Raw genomic sequence first — 22,111 nt, 5'->3', positions numbered from 1 at the left:
ATGCCATCTTTGTAATTGTCAGTTCATATGGGGTCATTTATTGGTCCCCTACTGGTTTCATCGCAGGGGACTGACTATAGGTTTGCTCTCGGTCTGTCCGTCCGACCCACCTGTGGTTTTTCAGACATTCCTCCCATTGAAATACCCTCCATACCCTTTGACATATTCAACTGAAACATGTTACATGGCTTTATTATGACATGCTACAGAACAAGTTCGAGTTTCAGGGAGTTTCGTCAGTTCGTCGGAGTTATGCCCTTTTTGGAATTTGAAAATATCACTCCCAGAGGAGACATGTTTTGCAAAGCAACTCTTGCTCTTGTCAATTACATCCTCAAATATATAGGCGGATATGTTTACCCTGCTCCCCTCCCTCCCTCCCTCTACGCCCCCGCCCCCCCCCACTCCTCTAACAGTGGATTGGTGCTTGAGTGGGTATAATAAACCCCTGTAACATTACCCTCCCAGATGCAGCTTTGATTCGCATGCCTGCTCAATATAATTTTCCATGCTCTGTGATGGAGTGGCAGTCGCTCCACCATCAATTCTCGCCATGAAAACGACCACAGGTTGGAACTAGTATGGCACTCCACTCGGTAGCGCGCATACATCTGCCAGGCTGAAGGGTTTATGTTTTGCATCCCACTGATTTGGCCAGATCCGTTTTGTATCCGGACCCTAATCAAAATCTATTCGGCTTGTTATTGTCACACAACCAACTCATCCACCTAGTTTTGTCATAACTCGTGCCAATCTTTTTGTCGTTTTTATCGTTTTTAGCCCAATCACACAACAGCGAAGAATCACTCAAAAAATTATAGTCTGCAGATCCGGATCCAGATCTTCACCAAAATTAAATCCATTCGCCCTTGTCACCTAGAGTCAGGGAGGGCCCTTAGGGATATTTTGGGGCCGTTTGGTTCAAATTCTGCCAAAAGCACCAAATTTGGCCCAGATGTTGCCCATGCCATACTCTTTCGATTTTTGACGGGCGCCAAGACGGGCGCCCCCCCCCCGGGGGGCCCATATTGGCGAAATACTAAATGGCCGCCACCCGGATTAGAGGAAAATCAGTTAAATAACCAAAAGGGTTGGAATCATGTATGATACCACTTTTCAGGGGCTTTCGAGGTCGAGGAATCCAATTATGATGTTATTTTGATGATTCGAGGTCAAGGTCAACCCTCAAGGTCATCTTAAAGGTCATTTGTGAGTCAAACATGTCGGTTTTTGAGTTTTTTGTCAAGATTTACGCGAGGTTCACCATGTTTCTGGGTTGGGTAATCGAACTCTGACCTTATTTTTGACAACGAGAGGAAATATTTACATGTCTATTTCCTAATTTTCAGGCATATGCAGTTCATCAGTCTAATTACAAAGGTACGGATTTTGATGTTTTATGAACTGTATGCCATATCCTTGTGTTTAATTTTTGTGCGATCATGATCCGGGTTCATGTATACATGATTGTATACATGTCATAAATATGACGTCATAGGTCATGTGACCTGGCGGCCATATTGGATTTTATGAAAACCTTAAAAATGGATCCCTGCCTTCATTTTTCGATCGATTCATTTTGAACTTTGACCGCTCATAGTACGCCATGTGATTGGATGCATATCCTAATTATGACGTCATAGGTCAGGTGACATGGCGGGATGGACCGGTATGGTCCCCGGATCATACCGCCCTTGGCGCCCGTCAAAAATCGAAAGAGTATGGCATGGGCAACATCTGCGCCAAATTTGATGCTTTTGGAAGAATTTGAACCAAAATATCCCTAAGGGCCCTGACTACTACCCAAGCTCCACCAAGTTTCATCCGAATCCATCCACCTTCAGGGGCAGAGGTACCTAGAAAGAGTAATCAAAGATAGTATACCCTCGCCCAGACTTGTTTTGTAGTACGTATTTTATAGACATGCTCACATTCTAATTGTACAATTGTACATGCTTTGCAGATGTACTAGGATTAGGTTGACAAATAGATCGTATACCACTGGCTACCACGAGGTGGCGGTTGTGGCCTACGCTAGCACGTTCAGTGCAGACGAACAGACAAACGGACCAAATCCAATGTAGGAACCTCTCCTCCAGCGAGGGTAGCTAGAAAGAGCAACCGGAGATTGCACACCCTCTCCAGGCCTCGTTTTGTGTGGTGCCGTTTGCGCGTACCACACTCAGTGGCGTAACGGTCAGAGCGTCCGATCGGAGTCTTGGAGTTCGTTGGTTCAAATCCTGGCCTAGTCGTACTCAAAGACCCTAAACAGATGATACGAGGTGTGGCTTCCCTTGCTTGATGCTCAGCATTTGAACGTATAGACCATGGAGGAACAACGCCGAGAAGGCAATGACAAGACCACCCAGTATAACTCCTTGCCAAAAAACTGCTTTCGTAGCACCAACAACACTCTGTAAAGAGTGTGGTACATTAAACCAAATCAAAAGTTTTGCGTTCTGGTGTATTTGTGTTTTTGTGGTGTGTGGACGATGCATTGGTGATGTTGGTTTATGTTCATTCAGCAGACGAACGAACCTTTTCAGTTTTATTGCACAGATTACTTTCAACGACTTAGATGTACTAACGTTCTGAATACACGTGCTCACATTCTTAACAGTACACTACGTCCTTTATAGACACTCACATTCTAATTGTGCATATTTATAGAAGTACCGAGTTGAAAAAAGATAACGTGTAATACTGGCTACCACTAGGTGGCGATTGTGAGTAGGTTTTTTTTTGTGTATGTTCAAGATCGAGGCTCGTGCAAGAGCTAACATTAATCACATAAAAACAAACTGATACATAAAACATAAGATAAAGGGAGCGGGAGACAAGATGGGGAGAGAGAGGGAAGCACGCAAGTACAACAGTAGAGAACAGGGACATCGGGAGATCCGTGGGAGGGAGAGGGCTTGGGGGGAGGGCATGGGAAGGGGGGGGGGGGGGGGGACATTGTGTGGACCATTGTAGCCCATTGTGTGGACAGACAGATAAACAGACCCAAATGCAACAGCCTCTGCCCTGGCGAGGGTACCAATAAACACCATGATGCTCTCTCAAGAGTATGCAAGAGCTCAACCCACACCCCCAACCCTGAATGCTCCAAGCATGCCTTCCAATCTCCTCCAAATATTCCTTCTCTTCCTTCCCCACACCTCTGACATTCTCATTCCAGCTTTTTATTTCTTATTGCTTTCCATTGATCTCCCTCCTGGGTATCATGAATAGATGCTCATGTTGTGATAGCTTTTAAATGACTATTTACCTGGGTGTGAAAAGTAATAACATGCTCACTAATAACCTTACATTTTGGTTGCCATTGTCTTACTCAGCCTTCCCAACCTTGTTTGTAATGAAGGAAGTTACACAAAGAGGTGGACGGAGCACTCGGTGGGGTCAAGGGGAAGAGGACATTCATCACAAATGAGACTTGTTTGATACGGATGCAAAACCTGTCCTCTCTGAAGCTGTACACACATTTATAGGAGTCAAATTCCTCCTGATTGCATCCTGTTTTACAATAATATCGAACTTGCCTTAATTGGCCACTTTCAACATACCTTTTGAAGTATGAACTACTTTGCCAATAAATTCCAATAAGTCGGATGTTTTCTTTCAACAACTTTTGTGTTTGAATCCTACTGTATTAAATAAGGCAATTCTGTGAATGTATATGTACAGGTAGTAAACAAAAACATAGGGGAAATACCCCAGGTGCTCACCTGGTTGAATAAACAGTATACTATACTAACTAAAGGTATTTTAAACCAATTTCAATGGTTGCTAGAAGACAAGGCAGAATGTAGAATCATACTAACATTATCATAAAACTTTAAACAAACAAACCAAAAAAAAGACCTATTTTGGGGGGCAACTCCCTTCCCCCCCCCCCCCACCACCGCCCGTATATCCCCTCAGGACTCCTTTTTATGCCATGAACAAACTTTGGTACATCATGGGTGATGAAGATTGTCGTCAAGTTTCTTCGAAATAGTGTGTGTAGTTTCAGAGGATATATATATATATATTAAAGTGCGGCGCTACGCGCGCTTACTTGCTACCAAGGAGGAAGCGGACAACACGGTTAAACAAAAGAGTCTTTATTCACAAGAGGTCACTGTAGCACTGGCGCGCTCCGGGCTGCGCGCCCGGTGTATATCCTGAGGCCACGCCTACCCCTCGGGCGTGGCCGCCGCCCACTTGGTGCGCGGAATGATGTCACCACGCCAGTGGGCTTTCGTGTCCGCCACACGCGCCCCCCCAGAATTCCCGCGCACCTGGAGGGCCAGTTTGCGGGGCAAACGGATGACCCGGCCGAAGCGCCCTCTGGCGACCGGCGGCGTCCGGGGTGCAGGGATGCCAGCTGGGATGCCCCCGGCTGTACCCGGGATGGGTGCCGGACCGGGGGGCGGCGTGCCAGCGGTGCTGGGCGGTGCCGGGGGTCCGCCCGCTGGGGGGCGGCCCCGACGCGGGGGCCGAGCCACCGGCGGTGAGTGGTCCACGTCGAGGTGGGCCGGCTTGAGTCGATCCACCGAGACGCGGTCAGGAGTACCGCCGATGTCCAAGGTGAAGTATTTCACCCCGGTCTCCAGCACGCGGAAAGGCCCGTCGTACGGGGGCCGCAGTGGTGTCCGGTGGGCATCGTGCCGGACGAAGACATATTCCGCGGTGCAAAGCTCCGGGGCGACATGCGTGGGTGAGTGCCCGTGGTGCGCCCTCGGCACCAGGGCGAACCTCCGGGCGGTCTCCTGCAGCGCGGAGCGCGCCTGCGCCACGGACCAAGGTGCCGTGGGGTCGGGGAGGAACTCGCCCGGCACCCGCAGTGGTTGTCCAAAGACCAACTCTGCCGCGGATGCGCGCAGGTCCTCCTTGGGCGCCGTCCGGAGGCCCAGCAGGACCCAGGGGAGCCTGTCGACCCAGCCGCCGTCGCGGAGGGTGGCCTGGAGTGCGGCCTTCAACGAGCGGTGGAACCGCTCGCACAGGCCGTTGGCCTGGGGGTGGTAGGCCATAGTTCGGTGCAGCTGGACCCCGAGCCCCCGCGCGACCGCGGCCCAGAGCTCCAAGGTGAACTGGGGGCCGCGGTCGGACGAGATGTCCGAGGGGGCGCCGAACCGGGCGACCCAGGTTGCATGAACGTCTGCGCGACGTCTGCCGCCGTCGTCGCCGCCAAAGGCACGGCCTCCGGCCACCGGGTGGTGCGGTCCACCATGGTAAGGACATGGGTGAAACCACGCAAGGGGGGCAGAGGTCCCACCAGGTCCACGTGAACGTGGTCAAACCGACGTTCGGGCACAGTAAACGGGGCCAATGGGGCCTGGGTGTGCCGGTGCACCTTCGCGCGCTGGCACGCGAGGCACGTCCTGGTCCAGCCGCGGACGGCCTTCCGGAGGCCATGCCAGACAAACTTGTCGGCGACCAACCTCTGGGAGGCCTTCGTGCCCGGGTGGGACAGGCCGTGGATGGCGTCAAAAACCTGGCGCTGCCAGCCTGCGGGCACGATGGGGCGAGGCCACCCGAGCGAGACGTCGCAAACGAGGGCCGTGCCCGCGCCGTCGAAGGGCACCTCGGTGACGTGGAGGCCCGTGACGGCGGTCCGCAGGGCCTGGACCCCGGGGTCGGCGGCCTGGTCCGCCGCCATCCGGGCATAGTCGATGCCAAGGTGGACTGCGTGGGCGACGGCCCGGGAAAGGCAATCGGCCACCGGGTTGTCCTTTCCCGCGACGTGCCGGATGTCCGTCGTGTACTCGGACACGGCCGCGAGGTGACGCTGTTGCCGGGCCGACCACGGCTTGGCGACCTTGCCCATCGCGAAAACCAGCGGCTTGTGGTCGACGAAGGCCGTGAACGCACGGCCCTCGAGCAGATGGCGGAAGTGCCTGACCGCCAGGTGAAGCCCAAGCAACTCGCGGTCGAAGGTACTGTAACGGCGTTCGGGCGGGCGAAGCTGCCGGCTGAAGAATTCCAGCGGTTGCCAGGCACCACGCACCCATTGCTCGTACACCGCGCCCACCGCGTAGTCTGAGGCGTCGGAGGTGAGGGCGATCGGTGCATCGGGCGCCGGGTGCGCGAGCATGGTGGCGTTAGCCAAGGCGAGCTTCGCACCCGAGAACGCCACGTCCATCTGCTCGGTCCAGGTAACGTCACCTTTGCCCGGCTTCCCTCGAAGGGCCTCGTGTAAGGGGCGCAGGAGCTGGGCGATGCGGGGCAGGAACCGATGGTAAAAAGTTTACCATGCCCAGGAACTCCTGGAGCCCCTTGATCGTGCGGGGGCACGGAAACCTCTTCACCGCCTCCACCTTGGCCGGTAGGGGGACGGCCCCGTGCCTGGTGATGCGGTGCCCCAAAAAGTTGATTTCGGCGACGCCGAACCGGCACTTGGCGGGGTTCACGATGAGGCCATGCTGGCCCAGGCGTTCGAAGAGCGTGCGGAGATGATGAAGGTGCTCTTCGCGGGATGCGCTGACGACGAGGATGTCGTCCAGGTAGACGTACAAAAAATCCAAGCCGCGCAAGACGCTGTCCATTAGGCGTTGGAACGCCTGAGCCGCATTTTTCAAACCGAAGGGCATCCGAAGAAATTTGAAAAGCCCGAATGGCGTGATGACAGCCGTCTTCGGGATGTCCTCCGGCCTGACAGGGACCTGATGGTAGCCGCGTACGAGGTCCACCTTTGAAAAGAAGGACATCCCCGCCAACCGGGCGGAGAAGTCCTGGATGTGGGGGACGGGGTAGCGGTCGGGGGTGGTGGCGTCGTTGAGGCGCTGGTAGTCCCCGCACAGTCGCCATCCCCTGCCGGGCTTGGGCACGATGTGGAGCGGGGACGCCCACGCGCTCTCGGAGCACCGCATGATGCCGAGCCGCTCCAGCGTAGCGAACTCCGCTTTAGCTACGGTGAGCTTCGTCGGCTAGAGGCGGCGTGCCCGGGCGTAGACCGGTGGCCCGGCGGTGGGGATGTGGTGTTCCACCCCGTGTTTGACGGCCCCCGCCGAGAAAGTGGGCCGCGTGAGGGCCGGGAAACCCGCGAGGAGGCGGGTGAATTCGTCCGCTGCCGGAAGCATACAGATGAACCTGGCCGGAACTGAACCGCTCAGCAAGCCGCTCGATGGGCCGCTCAGTGAGCTGCTCAATGAGGCGGGCAGCGCGCACGCGAGCGAGCTGAACGTCTCAGCCTGGACAAGTCTTCTGCGCTTTACATCCACCAGTAATCCATTAGCACATAAGAAGTCCGTGCCGAGCAGTGCCATAGGCATGTCGGCCGTAACGAACGACCAACGGAAAACCTGCCCTCCGAACCGCAGAGAGAGACAGCGTTTTCCGTACGTGTGTATAGACGTACCATTGGCCGCAAGCAGCGCGGGACCTCGGCCCGCAGTTTGCTTGTCGAATGTACCGGCAGGAACGACACTCAACTGCGCTTCCGTGTCGCACAGGTAACGGTGCCCGGATAAGGTGTCCGTTATGTATAGGAGGCTGTTTAATCGGCCGGCGCTCAGTGCCACTACCGAGGGCCGGCCCGGGCGTTTGCCGACCTGCCGAATGAGCACGGCGGACGACATTGCCGAGCCTCATGGCCGAACCTAGCGTGGAAAAAACACCAGGTTTGCGGCGAAGCCGGAGGCCGCGGTTTCCGCGGTGGTGGCGGGCAGGGCGTGGTGGCTGCCACGAGGCGCCCCTCGGAGCAGGGGTGGGCACCCGCAGGAGGTTCGGGCTCGGGAGCCGCTACGGCTGCAACGAAACTCGCCCGCGTGTCCAAAGCCGCGTATAACTTGTCGGCTTCGGCCTCGAACGCACGGGGTTCCGTCGTAGCGGAACCGGCCAACGCGAGGCGGACTCGTGCCGGCAGCTGGCGTCGAAATAACGCCCGGAATAGAGCGTTCGGGGTTTCGTCGCCCATGAGCGACAGCATATGGTCCATTCGGACCGACGGTCGCGTGTCACCGAGCTCGGGGAGGTCCAAGAGGCGATCGGCCCGTGCGTCCATTGTGAGGCCGAACGTGGCGAGGAGGAGGCGCTTGATCGCCTCGTACTTGTTGTGGGCCGGTGGGTTCCTCAGGACCGACACGACGCGGGCGGCCGCGCCGGCCCCGAGGGAGGCGACCACGTGGCAGTAGCGTGTCTCGTCCGCCGTGATGCGTCGAAGCCTGAACTGGGCTTCGGCCTGCAGGAACCAGATCTCCGCCTGAGCTTCCCAGAACTCGGGGAGCTTCATTGCTACCGCGTTGGTTGCCATGTCGGGTGGTCAGCGACGGCTGACCAGAACGTCGGAGGTCACCAATTAAAGCGCGGTGTTACGCGCGCTTACTTGCTACCAAGGAGGAAGCGGACAACACGGTTAAACAAAAGAGTCTTTATTCACAAGAGGTCACTGTAGCACTGGCGCGCTCCGGGCTGCGCGTCTGGTGTATATCCTGAGGCCACGCCTACGCCTCGGGCGTGGCCGCCGCCCACTTGGTGCGCGGAATGATGTCACCCCGCCAGTGGGCTTTCGTGTCCGCCACTATATATATATATATATATATATATATATATACAGTATATATATATATATATATATAAATTAACATTAATCGTCGAGATATAAGATGAAAGAATAAAATATAAGATGAGAATATTATATATGTGCTGAATCCTGATACTGATAGTTTGATATTGTCATATTGATACCTGATAGTTTGATATTGATACCTGATACATGAATGGGTGCAGCTGAGAAATTTACGATATCCACCTTGGTCATCGCAGTCACTCTTAACCGAAATTTTCCTTGATCTGTTGCCTATTTGCTATTTCCTCCTATTTTAAATACCTTCCTTTTTTCTTTCCAGCTCTAAATGCCCATGAACCAACAATAACAACAACTCGATCCTCGCATCACACCGCTCCATCGATCTGCGACGTGACATCATACGTATAGGTAACCTTACAATGCATCATGCCGTCATTACGTAATCCCGCCTACGTGCCGTCACGGCGATGGCGGCGTAGAACAGCAAGCTCGGGCGCGGCTTTGCCTGCGCCTTTTATGACAGTAAATTGATCGTTTTCGCATTTCTTTGAATTAGAATCGCTGTTTTTTCCCCCGTTTTGTGAGGTATTTTTTATTTTCTTTGATAATTCTCAGTCCGCAGATCGTTGAGAATTTCAGGTTTATTTGAACACCCATTTTGCCAATGGATGAGCGGGACTTCTTGTTTTGAGTGGTGGATTCGACCTTTAGCGTTCTTCAGCTTCTGCCATTGTCCCCGCTCGTGTGTATTCGTGATCTCTCCCCTAATCCTCCCTCCCCTCATTGTCCGCCCGCTGGTTAGTATGAGATTTCTTCGCCTCCGCAGTCGATCCATCGTTGCAATGCTCTTCCTCTTCTCACTGTCATCCTCCTTCCTCTACTTCATCTACGTCGCACCTGGACTTGGTAAGGCAAGCACGGAATCGGGCACGATTCCACCTCACGGATTCTCACAACACACCTCGACTAACACCCACTCACATCCAAGTGGCCCTCACAGCCGAGATTCAAATTGTTATTCATTTTAAACAAAATACTTCCGCTTTCGCTTGGGTCTTCATCTCCGGTCCCTCAATGACACCCCGCAAATTCCCCTTCCCTTTCCACTTTCCACCCTCCACCCTCCAACATCAACCCACGTTTCTTCATCTCCCATGTCCTTCTTCAATAATGCCACACCCCGTTTCTACCCCCGCAACCCTGACTGCCCAACAGTCCCCGGCCCCCCCCCCCCGCCTCAACCGCGCCTTACTCATCACCCCTCCCCCGCCTCAACCACGCCTTGCTCATCACCCCCTCCCCCGCCTCAACCACGCCTTGCTCATCACCCCCTCCCCCACCTCAATCACGCCTTGCTCATCACCCTCCCCCACCTCAACCACTCCTTCCTCATCACCCCCTCCCCCGCCTCAACCACTCCTTCCTCATCACCCCCTCCCCCGCTTCAACCGCGCCTTGCTCATCACCCCTCCCCCACCTCAACCGCGCCCTGCTCATCGCCCCCCCCCCACCTCAACCGTGCCCTGCTCATCGCCCCCCGCCTCAAATGTGCCCTGCTCATCGCCCCCCGCCTCAACCATGCCCTGCTCATCAACCCCCGCCTCAACCGTGCCCTGCTCATTTCCCCCCCCGCCTCAACCACACCTTGCTCATCACCCCCCCTCAACCGTGCCCTGCTCATCGCCCCCCCCCCCCAAATCAACCGCGCCCTGCTCATCTCCCTCCCCCACCTCAACCTCGCCCTGCTCATCGCTCCCCGCCTCAACCGTGCCCTGCTCATCGCTCCCCGCCTCAACCGTGCCCTGCTCATCGCCCCCCCCCCCCAAATCAACCGCGCCCTGCTCATCTCCCTCCCCCACCTCAACCGCGCCCTGCTCATCGCTCCCCGCCTCAACCGTGCCCTGCTCATCGCTCCCCGCCTCAACCGCACCTTTCTCATCCCCCCCCCGCCTTAACTGCACCTTGCTTTTCACCCCCCAAAACTGTGCCTTGCTCATCACCCCTCCGCCTCAACTGCACCTTGCTCATCACCCCCCCACCTCAACCACGCCCTGCTCATCGCCCCCCCCCCTGCCTCAACCATGCTTTGCTCATCGCCCCCCCCCACCTCAACCGGGCCTTGCTCATCGCCCCCCGCCTCAACCGCGCCTTGCTCATCGCCTCCCCACCTCAACCACGCATTGCTCATCGCCCCCCACCTCCGCCTCAACCGCACCTTGCTCATCACCCTCCCCACCTCAACCGCGCCTTGCTCATTGCCTCCCCCCCCCCCTCTGCCTCAACCGCGTCTTGCTCATCGCACTCTCCCTGCCTCAACCGCCTCTTGCTCATCGCACTCTCCCTGCCTCAACTGCGCCTTGCTCATCGCACTCTCCCTGCCTCAACCGCGCCTTGCTCATCGCACTCTCCCTGTCTCAACCACGCCTTGCTCATTTCCTCCCTGCCACAACCACACCTTGCTCATTTCCTCCCTGCCACAACCACGCCTTGCTCATCCCCCCTGCCACAACCACGCCTTGCTCAGCCCCCCTGCCACAACCACGCCTTGCTCAGCCCCCCTGCCACAACCACGCCTTGCTCATCGCCCCCTGCCACAACCATGCGTTGTTCATCACCCCCCCCCCCCCCCACCTCAACCACGCTTTGCTCATCGCCCCACCCTGCCTCAACCGCACCTTGCTCATCGCCCCCGCCCCGCCACAACAGCGCCTTGCTCATCGCCCCCCCCCCCACCTGCCTCAACCACGCCTTGCTCATCGCCCCCTGCCACAACCACGTCTTGCCCATCACCCCCTTGCCACAACCATGCCTTGCTCATCTTCCCCTGCCACAACCACGCCTTGCTCATCGCCCCCTGCCACAACCACGCCTTGCTCATCGCCCCCTGCCACAACCACGCCTTGCTCATCGCCCCCTGCCACAACCACGCCTTGCTCATCGCCCCCTGCCACAACCACGCCTTGCTCATCGCCCCCTGCCACAACCACGCCTTACTCATCGCCCCCTGCCACAACCACGCCTTACTCATCGCCCCCTGCCGCAACCACGCCTTACTCATCGCCCCCTGCCGCAACCACGCCTTACTCATCGCCCCCTGCCACAACCACGCCTTGCTCATCGCCCCCTGCCACAACCACGCCTTGCTCATCGCCCCCTGCCACAACCACGCCTTGCTCATCGCCCCCTGCCACAACCACGCCTTGCTCATCGCTCCTTGCCACAACCACAGTGCTCATCGCCCCTGCCACAACCATGCTTTGCACATCGCCCCCTCCAACCACAACCACGCCTTGCTTTACCGCACCCTGGCCACAACCATGCCTACCAACCCTCTCCCCCTCCCAACCATGCCTCGCTCAGCAATCCTCTCCGCAACCGCACCTCGCTTCCCCGCCCGCCACAACCCCACCTCATTTCACTCGCCAACCACAACCCCACCTCATTTACCCTGCCTGCCAAAACCCCATATTGCTTCCCTCAACCACAACCCCATCTCAATCCCTCCCTCCCCCACTCTCTACAACCCTCCACTCTCCATCCCCAACCACAACCTTACCTCGCTTCCCCCACCTCATGAGATCCCCACTTTGTCCCCCCCTCACCACAACACTACCTCGCTACTTCTGCCCCACCACCACCGCAACTCTACCTTGCTTCCCTCTCCCTCCTCCACAACCCCACCTCACTTATCCACCTCCCATCGCCCCACCAAAACACCCCACACAGCTTCCCCATATCCAGCTTCTCACTTCCTTACCACACTGCCCCTCTGATCCCAAATCTTGCCCCATCCATATAACACTCACAATGTCCCCTGCCTTCCCCCGATATCCCGACTCCAACGTGCCCTAACAACCTCCACACCACCTGTACATCACACTCTTCCTACCCCCACTCCCAGCCATCATACACTCACCTCCCATGCATTGTACGTCACTCTTTTCCCACCCTATCCTAACCTCCATACACTCTCTTCCCACCCACCATACCCTCCGTACATTCCCCTCCCTCCCTACCCCCACCCTACTCTCCATACACTCCCCTCCCACCCCCCCTATCCTCGTACCCTCCCCTCCCACCCCCCCTATCCTCGTACCCTCCCCTCCCACCCCCATCCCCACCCTACTCTCCGTACACCCCCTTCCCACACCCTCCCCCATACATTCCCCTCCCCCATACATTCCCCTCCCCCATACATTCCCCTCCCCCATACATTCCCCTCCCCCATACATTCCCCTCCTCCATACATTCACCTCCCACCCTATTTCATACACTCCCCTCCCACCCCCATCCCCACCCTACTCTCCATACACTCCCCTCCCATACCCTCCCCCATGCATTCCCCTCCCACCTCCTCCCCCATGCATACCCCTCCCACCCCTCCCCTATACATTCCCCTCCCACCCACTCCCCCATGCATTCCCCTCCCACCCCTCCATGCATTCCCATCCCACCCCTCCCCCCATACATTCCCCTCCCACCCCCTCCCCCATACATTCCCCTCCCACCCCCTCCCCCATACATTCCCCTCCCACCCCTCCCCCATACATTCCCCTCCCATCCCCTCTCCCATACATTCCCCTCCCACCCACTCCCCTATGCATTCCCCTCCCACCCCTCCCCCATACATTCCCCTCCCACCCCTCCTCCATACATTCCCCTCCCACCCCTCCCCCATACATTCCCCTCCCACCCACTCCCCTATGCATTCCCCTCCCACCCCTCCTCCATACATTCCCCTCCCACCCCTCCCCCCCCCTCCCCCATACATTCCCCTCCCACCCCTCCCCCATACATTCCCCTCCCACCCCTCCTCCATACATTCCCCTCTCACCCCTCCCCCATACATTCCCCTCCCACCCACTCTCCTATGCATTCCCCTCCCACCCCTCCCCATACATTCCCCTCCCACCCCTCCGCTATGCATTCCCCTCCCACCCCCTCCCCCATACATTCCCCTCCCACCCCCTCCGCTATGCATTCCCCTCCCCCCCTCCCCCATACATTCCCCGCCCACCCCTCCCCCATACATTCCCCTCCCACCCCTCCTCCATACATTCCCCTCCCACCCCTCCCCCATACATTCCCCTCCCACCCACTCTCCTATGCATTCCCCTCCCCCATACATTCCCCTCCCACCCCTCCGCTATGCATTCCCCTCCCACCCCCTCCCCCATACATTCCCCTCCCACCCCTCCCCCATACATTCCCCTCCCACCCCTCCGCTATGCATTCCCCTCCCACCCCCTCTCCCATACATTCCCCTCCCACCCCCTCCCCCATACATTCCCCTCCCACCCCTCCGCTATGCATTCCCCTCCCACCCCCTCCCCCATACATTCCCCTCCCACCCCCTCCGCTATGCATTCCCCTCCCACCCCCTCCCCCATACATTCCCCTCCCACCCCTCCCCCATACATTCCCCTCCCACCCCTCCCCCATTCATTCCCCTCCCACCCCCTCCCCCATACATTCCCATCCCACCCCCTCCCCCATTCATTCCCCTCCCACCCCTCCCCCATTCATTCCCCTCCCACCCCCATGCCTCTACAAATATTTTCCCTTGGAGTGTAATTATTTTCTTTTTTCTGTTCTATTTGCTTTATTCCACATTTTCTTCTTCTTTGATGTACTTCTCCACATTTCCCCTTATGAATGGTGTGTTGTAGATTATTCGAGTAAAACGACCAAGCCCGTCCTTTCCTTGCAGAATACTGTTTCCTCCCATCTTCTCTCTCCTCCACTCCTGTTTGTTTTCCATTGCTTGTGTTGTGCACCTCTCTGTCAGGTTACCAACCTCCACCTGTGGTTGGAACCTTCGACATGTTGTTCGAACACACTCCTAATGTTGTTTAGTCGTTCACTTTTGTCCTTGTTTCAATCCCTCCATCCCTTACTGTCTTTCCACCCTCTTCTACCTGCTTATCCATCCCTCGGATGCTCAGGTGTTCTACATTTGGGACACTGTTATGTAACCTGTGCATTATAGACTCGTCAGCAGGTACAGACGGAATATGTATGTGACGATGGTTTTTTTTTTTGTGAACCATTTCTCGAAATATTGCAGTAAAAATAAAATGTATTTTTCAATTTATATTTATATATATATATATTTATATATGTATGTTTATATTTATTTATATATGTATATATATATATTTATTTATATATGTATATATATATATATATATATTTATATATGTATATATATATATTTATTTATATATGTATATATATATATTTATTTATATATGTATATATATATATATTTATTTATATATGTATATATATATATATATTTATTTATATATGTATATATATATATATATTTATTTATATATGTATATATATATATATATTTATATATGTATATATATATATATATTTATTTATATATGTATATATATATATATATATATTTATGTATGTATATATATATATATATTTATTTATGTATGTATATATATATATATATTTATATATGTATATATATATATTTATTAATATATGTATATATATATATTTATTTATATATGTATATATATATATGTATATATATATATTTATTTATATATTTATTTATATATGTGTATATATATATATACAGTATATATATATATGTATATATATATATATATATATATATATATATATATATATATATATATATATATATATATATATATATATATATATATATATATATATATATACATATATATAATGTAAATAATAATTTCTTGTTGTTGCCTTGGATACTTTCAATGTGTGACTACAAATGCATAGCATGACACGATTGCCATGTTTCGGTATGATCGACCTTCCTCGCCCTTGTTTCATGTGTTCTGAGTTCCGAAACGCATGCAGTTCTGTTTGTCGGTGTTTGGTTACAAGTGGATAAAGCATTACTTGTCAGAATTTGGCAGGTTTTCTGTCCAAGGTGTATTATGCATGTTGAACTGTACCCCTCTGGTGCTCTGCCTTTGCCTTGACGGAGTTAGTTGGGGGCAAGGTTCTTGGAATTTGTTCAGTGTGTCGACGACGTCCCATTTACTCTCTGCAAAGACACTATGGGGCTTTTTAATGTCCAGTACCGACCATTGGTAGCAGATTGGACTGATCAAGGTCACACGGTGATGCGTCACCCTACCTGTGAAACACCAAGGGTAACGGTTGAAGTCTATGTGACAAGATTCCAACCCAAGTTCGACAGCTCAAAGCCGAGTGTGTACCCCCTTTAAGCTATCCTTCTAGCCCACACCAATTAATACTGGTAGACCGAATACCCAGCTTAACATCCCTCCGAGGTACGGATAACTTTGTCATGCCTGCGAAGTGCCGTCCATAGAGTTTATAGTCATGAATGGACTTCCGACTGACTATCCGACGCATGCACATGATGTCTGCGTTATCCATTGGGACCAAAGAGCTGTAACCATGGTAACAGTTTGTTTTGTCTGGTGGATAATGCCTTCCTGACTGCAGGAGCAACGAAATTGCTCTTAATTAATTTAGGGATTAAAAATGAAAGGTTTGTGTTTAAGATGCCAAATATTTGTCGCTCCCCATTGCCTTTGGTCCATCCCATGGATTTGAAAGCTTTGAATCTGCCACCCTGTTTGTTCCAGTTTTGTGTGCTTCCGCACAGTAACGATTTGAACGCTATTCATCAGTCGCATACCTGGGAGAACCAACCCATGGTTGTCTGTAATGTTCCTCGAAACAAAAGCCTAAAATGTAACGAATACATATTTCCTTTCTGTGATTCATCCAGTCATGTGGTCCGACAGGATGTTGCACAAGTAGTGCACTTACCTTTTTTATTATTATTATTATTTTATTTATACAAGATCGAGGCTCGTGTAAGAGCTAACATTAATGACAAAAAAAACAAATGGACACATAAGACAAAATAAAGGGAGCGGGAGACAAGATGGGGAGAGAGGGAGAAGCACATAAGTACAACATTTGAGAGCGGGGACCTAGAGAGATCTGTGGGAGGGAGAGGAGAGGGCTTGGGTGGAGGAGGCGTGGGAAGGGGGGTCGGTGGTGGGAGAGGTTAAAAACACATGGACACAGCTCGGACTTCCAGGAAAGAATTCGGTGTTTCAGAAGAGTGGATCGGGGGTGAATTAACAGGGGTAGAAAAGATCAAGGTTTTGGATGGTGGTGAACAGCTGTTTTAAAGACCTGGAGGGATGAGTGGGATTTAAGAGAGAGAGTGAGGGAGAGTTTGTTCCAGAGGTAGGAGAAATGAGGAATGAAAGAGTGAAGGTGAACAGAGAGTTTTGATTTTGGCAGTTTCACCAGAAGAGGGTTGCAGGCAGATCTTGGGCGACCTGTAGGAATATTTGGGGGACAGAGAACAAACGGCTGGGGGGTGGGGGGGGGGGGGGACGCTAGGCCAGAGAGGAGTCTGTAGAAGACAGACCACCAACCTGCCTGCGGTGAGTAAGTGAAAGGCCCTCACAATCGGCTTCATCGCGGGAGATTCCAATGATTCTGAAAGCTTTGGTTTCCACAGCATGAAGCCAAGCTTGGTGTGAGGCAGGAGCACCAGCCCAGAGGGGAGAGCAGTATTCCATTTAGCTGTGGATGAAAGCCTTCTATGTGGTGAGGAGCTCAGGTGTGCCAAGGAAGGACTTCGCACGACGGAGGATGCCCAGTCGGCGACTGGCTTTGGTGGCCAGCTTGGAAATAAGTTTTTCCCAGAAAAGATCAATGCAGATTGTGAGACCCAAGCGCTTGAGTGACAGAACTTCTTGGAGAGGATTGTTGAGAAAGTTGATGGGAGGGTTGTCCAGACGGTCTTTTCTAAGCGACACAGTAAGAGTGTGACATTTGTCAGGATTGAAAGACATGTTCCACTTGTTTGACCAGTCTGAGTCAGATTTTCGTCCAGGTCTGCAGAGAGTTGAGTCATCAGCAAAGAGATAGAGGATTTTCCAGAGAGTTGGAGAGATCATTGATAAAGACCTGAAAAAGCACAGGGCCCAGAACACTACCTTGGGGAACTCCACCCTGAACAGGAAGGGGAGATGAGAGAGATCCATTCAGAGCCACACGTTGACTAAGACCAGAGAGACGGCAAGCCATTCGTGGAGATTTCTATGGATACCATAGGAGGTGAGTTTGGTGAGCAGAGCGGGGTGCCAGACAGTATTGAAGCCACGTGATATGTAAAGGGCGACAGCTTTAATTTCCTGTTTGACATTGAGGACCTCCATCCATTGTTGAGGCAGCAGAAACAGCATGTCCAGAATGGAGTGGCCTGGTCTGAATCCATTGCCATTGGAGAAGATCAATCCATTCGAGAAGAGACAGACAGACACAGACAGACAGACACAGACAGACAGACACAGACAGACAGACACAGACAGACAGACACAGACAGACAGACACAGACAGACAGACACAGACAGACAGACACAGACAGACAGACACAGACAGACAGACACAGACAGACAGACACAGACAGACAGACACAGACAGACAGACACAGACAGACAGACACAGACAGACAGACACAGACAGACACAGACAGACACAGACAGACACAGGACAGACACAGGACAGACACAGGACAGACACAGGACAGACACAGGACAGACACAGGACAGACACAGGACAGACACAGGACAGACACAGGACAGACACAGGACAGACACAGGACAGACAGACATTTGGTGAATTATAGTAAGATTATGTGACTTATAATTTAGTGTACACGGTGTCCATAAAGTCATTGTTAGGGTTAGGGCCTGCTCTTTTATTCAGTTGATAGATGAACCTTATTTTGCCATCTCCAATAAAAGTCCGGATGTACGTGTGTACACACATGCAGGGTTTCCCATAGGCCCCTTTACCCCCACCTTCATAGGTTTGTTTTGTTCCAGGTTAATCTTGGTGAGCGTTCTTGAAGATGACACAGGATATGAGTGGACCAGCATGCCTTTTCAATGGATGAGTATTTGGGTGTGTTAGCATAATTAGCGCAATTTATGTGATGACGTTCATGCCAGACATATCAAGAGCCCTCCTTCAAAAAATATGTGAAAATGTGTAAAAAATAGATAAATGAGTCAATCGATGTATTTGTTTTCTTCTTGTCACTATAGGCAATGGTTGGGGATAAAGAGACTTGTTGGACATCTTGTATATTAGGTGTGTTTGGAATGTTGCGGAAGCATGCCTGCAGTTGCGTATTGGCTAGCTCGTGAAAAGGAATGTCGCTGCTTTATACTTTAAAGGTTTTGAGTGTAAGCATCCTTCCTCCCAAATCTCTCTTATGGTCCATTTTACGTAATATCTATCTTTTTCCTAGTAGTGTTCATTTGCTTTATACCGTGTACCCCTCCTTCCTCCCCCAGCCCTTCCTCTTCCACAGATCGACCGACGTACCTGTTCTCGACTGTTGTTGTACTTGTGTGCTTCCCTCTCTCTCCCCCTCTTATTTCCTGCTCCCTTCATTGTATGTTTTGTGTCTGTGCATGTTGTCATGTTCAATGTGTTGCCTCTTACACGAGCCTCGATTCTGTATCCCCAAAAAAAAAAAAAAAAATTTATAAATGAGGAGAAGTGCGATTGTGAAAAGGAAAGAGGATGGTGATATATGTATAAAAAAGGGAAAAATGCAAGAAATGAACCAAAAAAAGAAGGAAGGTGAGACGAATGAGTGTGCAGGAGTTGGGTGACAGGTAGAGATAAGAAGTACATGGTGGAGAAGTTTACTGCTTTACTTGTACAATATGTTAATGAACTCCTCACTTCCTCAAGGACATTTTTTTTTTTAAGTTTAGGTAATGTCGTGGTATTAAAAAAACAACCCCATTTCATATTGGAGGATAAAAGCTTATCACGTAAGAGATGTGTTTAAAGCGGTAAGTATGCGCGAGCTACCTCTTACTTTCCCCACCACCTCACTCCCTTTGTGTACAATTGAATAAACAACGGAATTTAATATTTGTCTCAAACATAATCGCATGATTATACACGGTCATTATACACAGTCAACATCCGATTCAATGAATCATTTCGATTTGCATGAATTTGCATCGAATATGTATATACACAACTGTCCTGGTGCCTCGCAAGCAGGAAATTGCACTGTTTATTGGGGGGGGGGGGGGGGGGGGGAGCTGAGGGACATGAAGTCAGGTAGTTTGTGCATATTAAAGAATATGATCTCAGCATAAATGATCCCTGGTTGTTAATGGGTGTTTTTGAGAGACGTCATTGATAATTATTACTTCCAGTGGTTTCCTTGAGGTTTTTTTTGTTTCAGTTGTGTTTTGATGGTGTTTCATTGGTTTATTAAGTTTAATCGAATATGTGCAGAGCATTATTTGTCAATTTTGCTGTTTATCTGTTTATAAGCATTACTATCTGGAAGCAATAACAACAACAACAACAGGCATTTTAAGGCCATTTTCCCTGCTAGAGCGGGGGTTAGCCTTGCGGGCCCCATGACAATCTTCTCCATTTTGCCCTATTTTCTGCATCTCCACTTGTTAACCCCCTTGCCTGCATTTCTTCTTCCACCACCTTCAGCCAAGTCTTTCTCGATCTTCCCCGTCCTCTACTTCCTTGGACAATAATTTCCATCACTCTTCTCAACCAGTCACTTTCATCCTTCCTCAACACATGACCAAACCACCTCAACCCATTTCTCTTCACAGCATCCATCACAAGCTCTATTCCCATCATCTTTCGCAATTCATCATTTGTCTTCCTCTCTCTCGACGATACTCCGCACATCCACCGAACCATTCATATTTCCACCCTTTCCAGCCGCTCGACATTCATGACCCATGTCTCGCTCCCTTAAATCATAACACTTCTCACACATGCAGCGCATACACCTTTCCCTTCAGCTTCAACGACACTCCCCTCCTCGTCAGCACGCCACTCAGTTCCTGAAACTTCTTCCATGCACATCTCACTCCAGCATCCGTTGCCGAGTCTGATCCACCTTCTCCATTCAGCATGTCTTCGAGGTAGCAAAATGTTTTCACACCTTCCAGCTTGATGCCGTCTCCAAGATCCAACTCAACATTTCCTCCATCTGCAGCTCCCTCTATGCACACCTTACACTTGAATGTAGCTGCCACACTGGTTAATGACCCTCTCAGACCACTACATTTTTGATGAACCCACACAGCACACATTGTACATTGAATGGAGGTCACTCCGACACCCTTCCTGCACACAACACAGCACACGGCCACTTCCCAGTTCTTTCCACCTCACCACATGCTTTACCACTTGCCATCACCTTCGTCTTTCCTATATTCACCTTCAGACGTTCAGACCTTTTGCCTCCATACATTCCTTCCACTTGTTCATCTTCTCCTTCAGTCCATCCATACTTTCCCCGATCAACACCAGATAATCTGCATACAACAACTCCCATGGTAAACCCTCCTTTACATTCTGAGCCAGCACCTCCATCACAGCTACAAATAGTAGTGGAGTTGGTACCGACCCCTGATGCATTCCCACCTTCACCTCAAACTCACCACTGTTCCCGTCCTTCGTCCTTACAGCTGTGCGCATTCTTTCGTACATTGCCATCACTATTCTGATCAACCATTCCTCCACTCCTAACTTCCTCAATGCCCATGTCACTACTTTGCGTGGAACCCTATCGAATGCTTTCTCCAGATCAACAAGCCCAAGAAACAACTTCTTCCTCTTCTCCATGTACTTCTCCTGCAACTGCCTTACAATAAAAAGCGCCTGTCATTCCTCTTCTTGGCATAAATCCAAACTGCATTTCGTTGATCTTCACTTTTTTCCTCATCCTCTTTTCCAACACCCTTTCCAACACCTTCATTCCATGCTCTAATAATTTTATCGCTCTATGCGAGCAACAGTCCAGAGGGTCACCTTTCTGCTTGTATCGAGGGACGAGGGTACTCAGTTCCCAATCCACTGGAATGCGGCCTTCTTTCACCACCAAATTACAGATCTCTGTCATTCTCTTCACACCCCAACTTCCCGCTGCCTTCAACATATCTCCCACAACTCCCGTTGGCCCTCCCGCTTTTCTACTCTTCATTGCTTTTATCGCTTCCTCAACTTCCTTCTCAGTTATCTTCTCTGCTGGTCCTAAAACTGGGTGACTCTCCATGTTGCCGTCCCATTCATTCTCTGCATTCAACAGCATTTCCATATATCGCTTCCATCTTCCTTTAATGCCATCTGGGCCCACAATGATTTGTCCCACTTCATCCTTCAAGCAACTCACCCCCATCACATCACACCTCTTTCGCTATCTGCTTTGCAATCCTGAAGTCCACTCTCTGACCCTCTGAATCCAAGCGTTATCTGAACATTTTCCGATATGCTTCCTGCGCCTTTGCAACCTCTTTCTTTGCAGCCTTCTTGGCTGCCTTATAACTTTCATGCTCTGCTGTTTCTGCTCCCGAACCCTTCGCCTTCTGCCACTCCTTGAACTTCTTCCTAATCTCATCAGTCCTCTTTCCAACTTCATCATCTCACCACCATGTGTCCGAGTGCCTCGGTGGTCCTTTAGTCCATCCACATACCTCACCAACGGCTCCCAACAGACTATCTTTCATTGACCTCCAACCACTT

At 51.6% G+C, this 22,111-nt stretch overlaps 1 protein-coding gene across 3 annotated transcripts in view; it reads left to right on the top strand.

The window, feature by feature from the left end:
* Positions 1-8,959: 8,959 nt before the first annotated feature.
* The window catches only part of B4GALT6 (beta-1,4-galactosyltransferase 6), a 115,778-nt gene continuing 102,626 nt past the window's right edge, over positions 8,960-22,111 (top strand). The window contains exon 1 of one of the 3 annotated variants that reach the window (XM_068127621.2): positions 8,960-9,418. In XM_068127621.2, coding sequence (XP_067983722.2) covers positions 9,181-9,418 — 238 coding nt within the window. In that variant the 5' untranslated portion in view covers positions 8,960-9,180. The remainder of the gene's footprint in view (positions 9,419-22,111) is intronic. The other 2 variants (XM_078785621.1, XM_068127622.2) reach the window with 2 other exon arrangements.

Source organism: Myxine glutinosa, chromosome 10 (genome assembly GCF_964187855.1).
Source record: "Myxine glutinosa chromosome 10, kmMyxGlut1.1, whole genome shotgun sequence".
Lineage (NCBI taxonomy): Eukaryota > Metazoa > Chordata > Myxini > Myxiniformes > Myxinidae > Myxine > Myxine glutinosa.
Note: the sequence above shows the minus strand (reverse complement) of the source record. Positions and strands in the feature narration are given on the sequence as shown.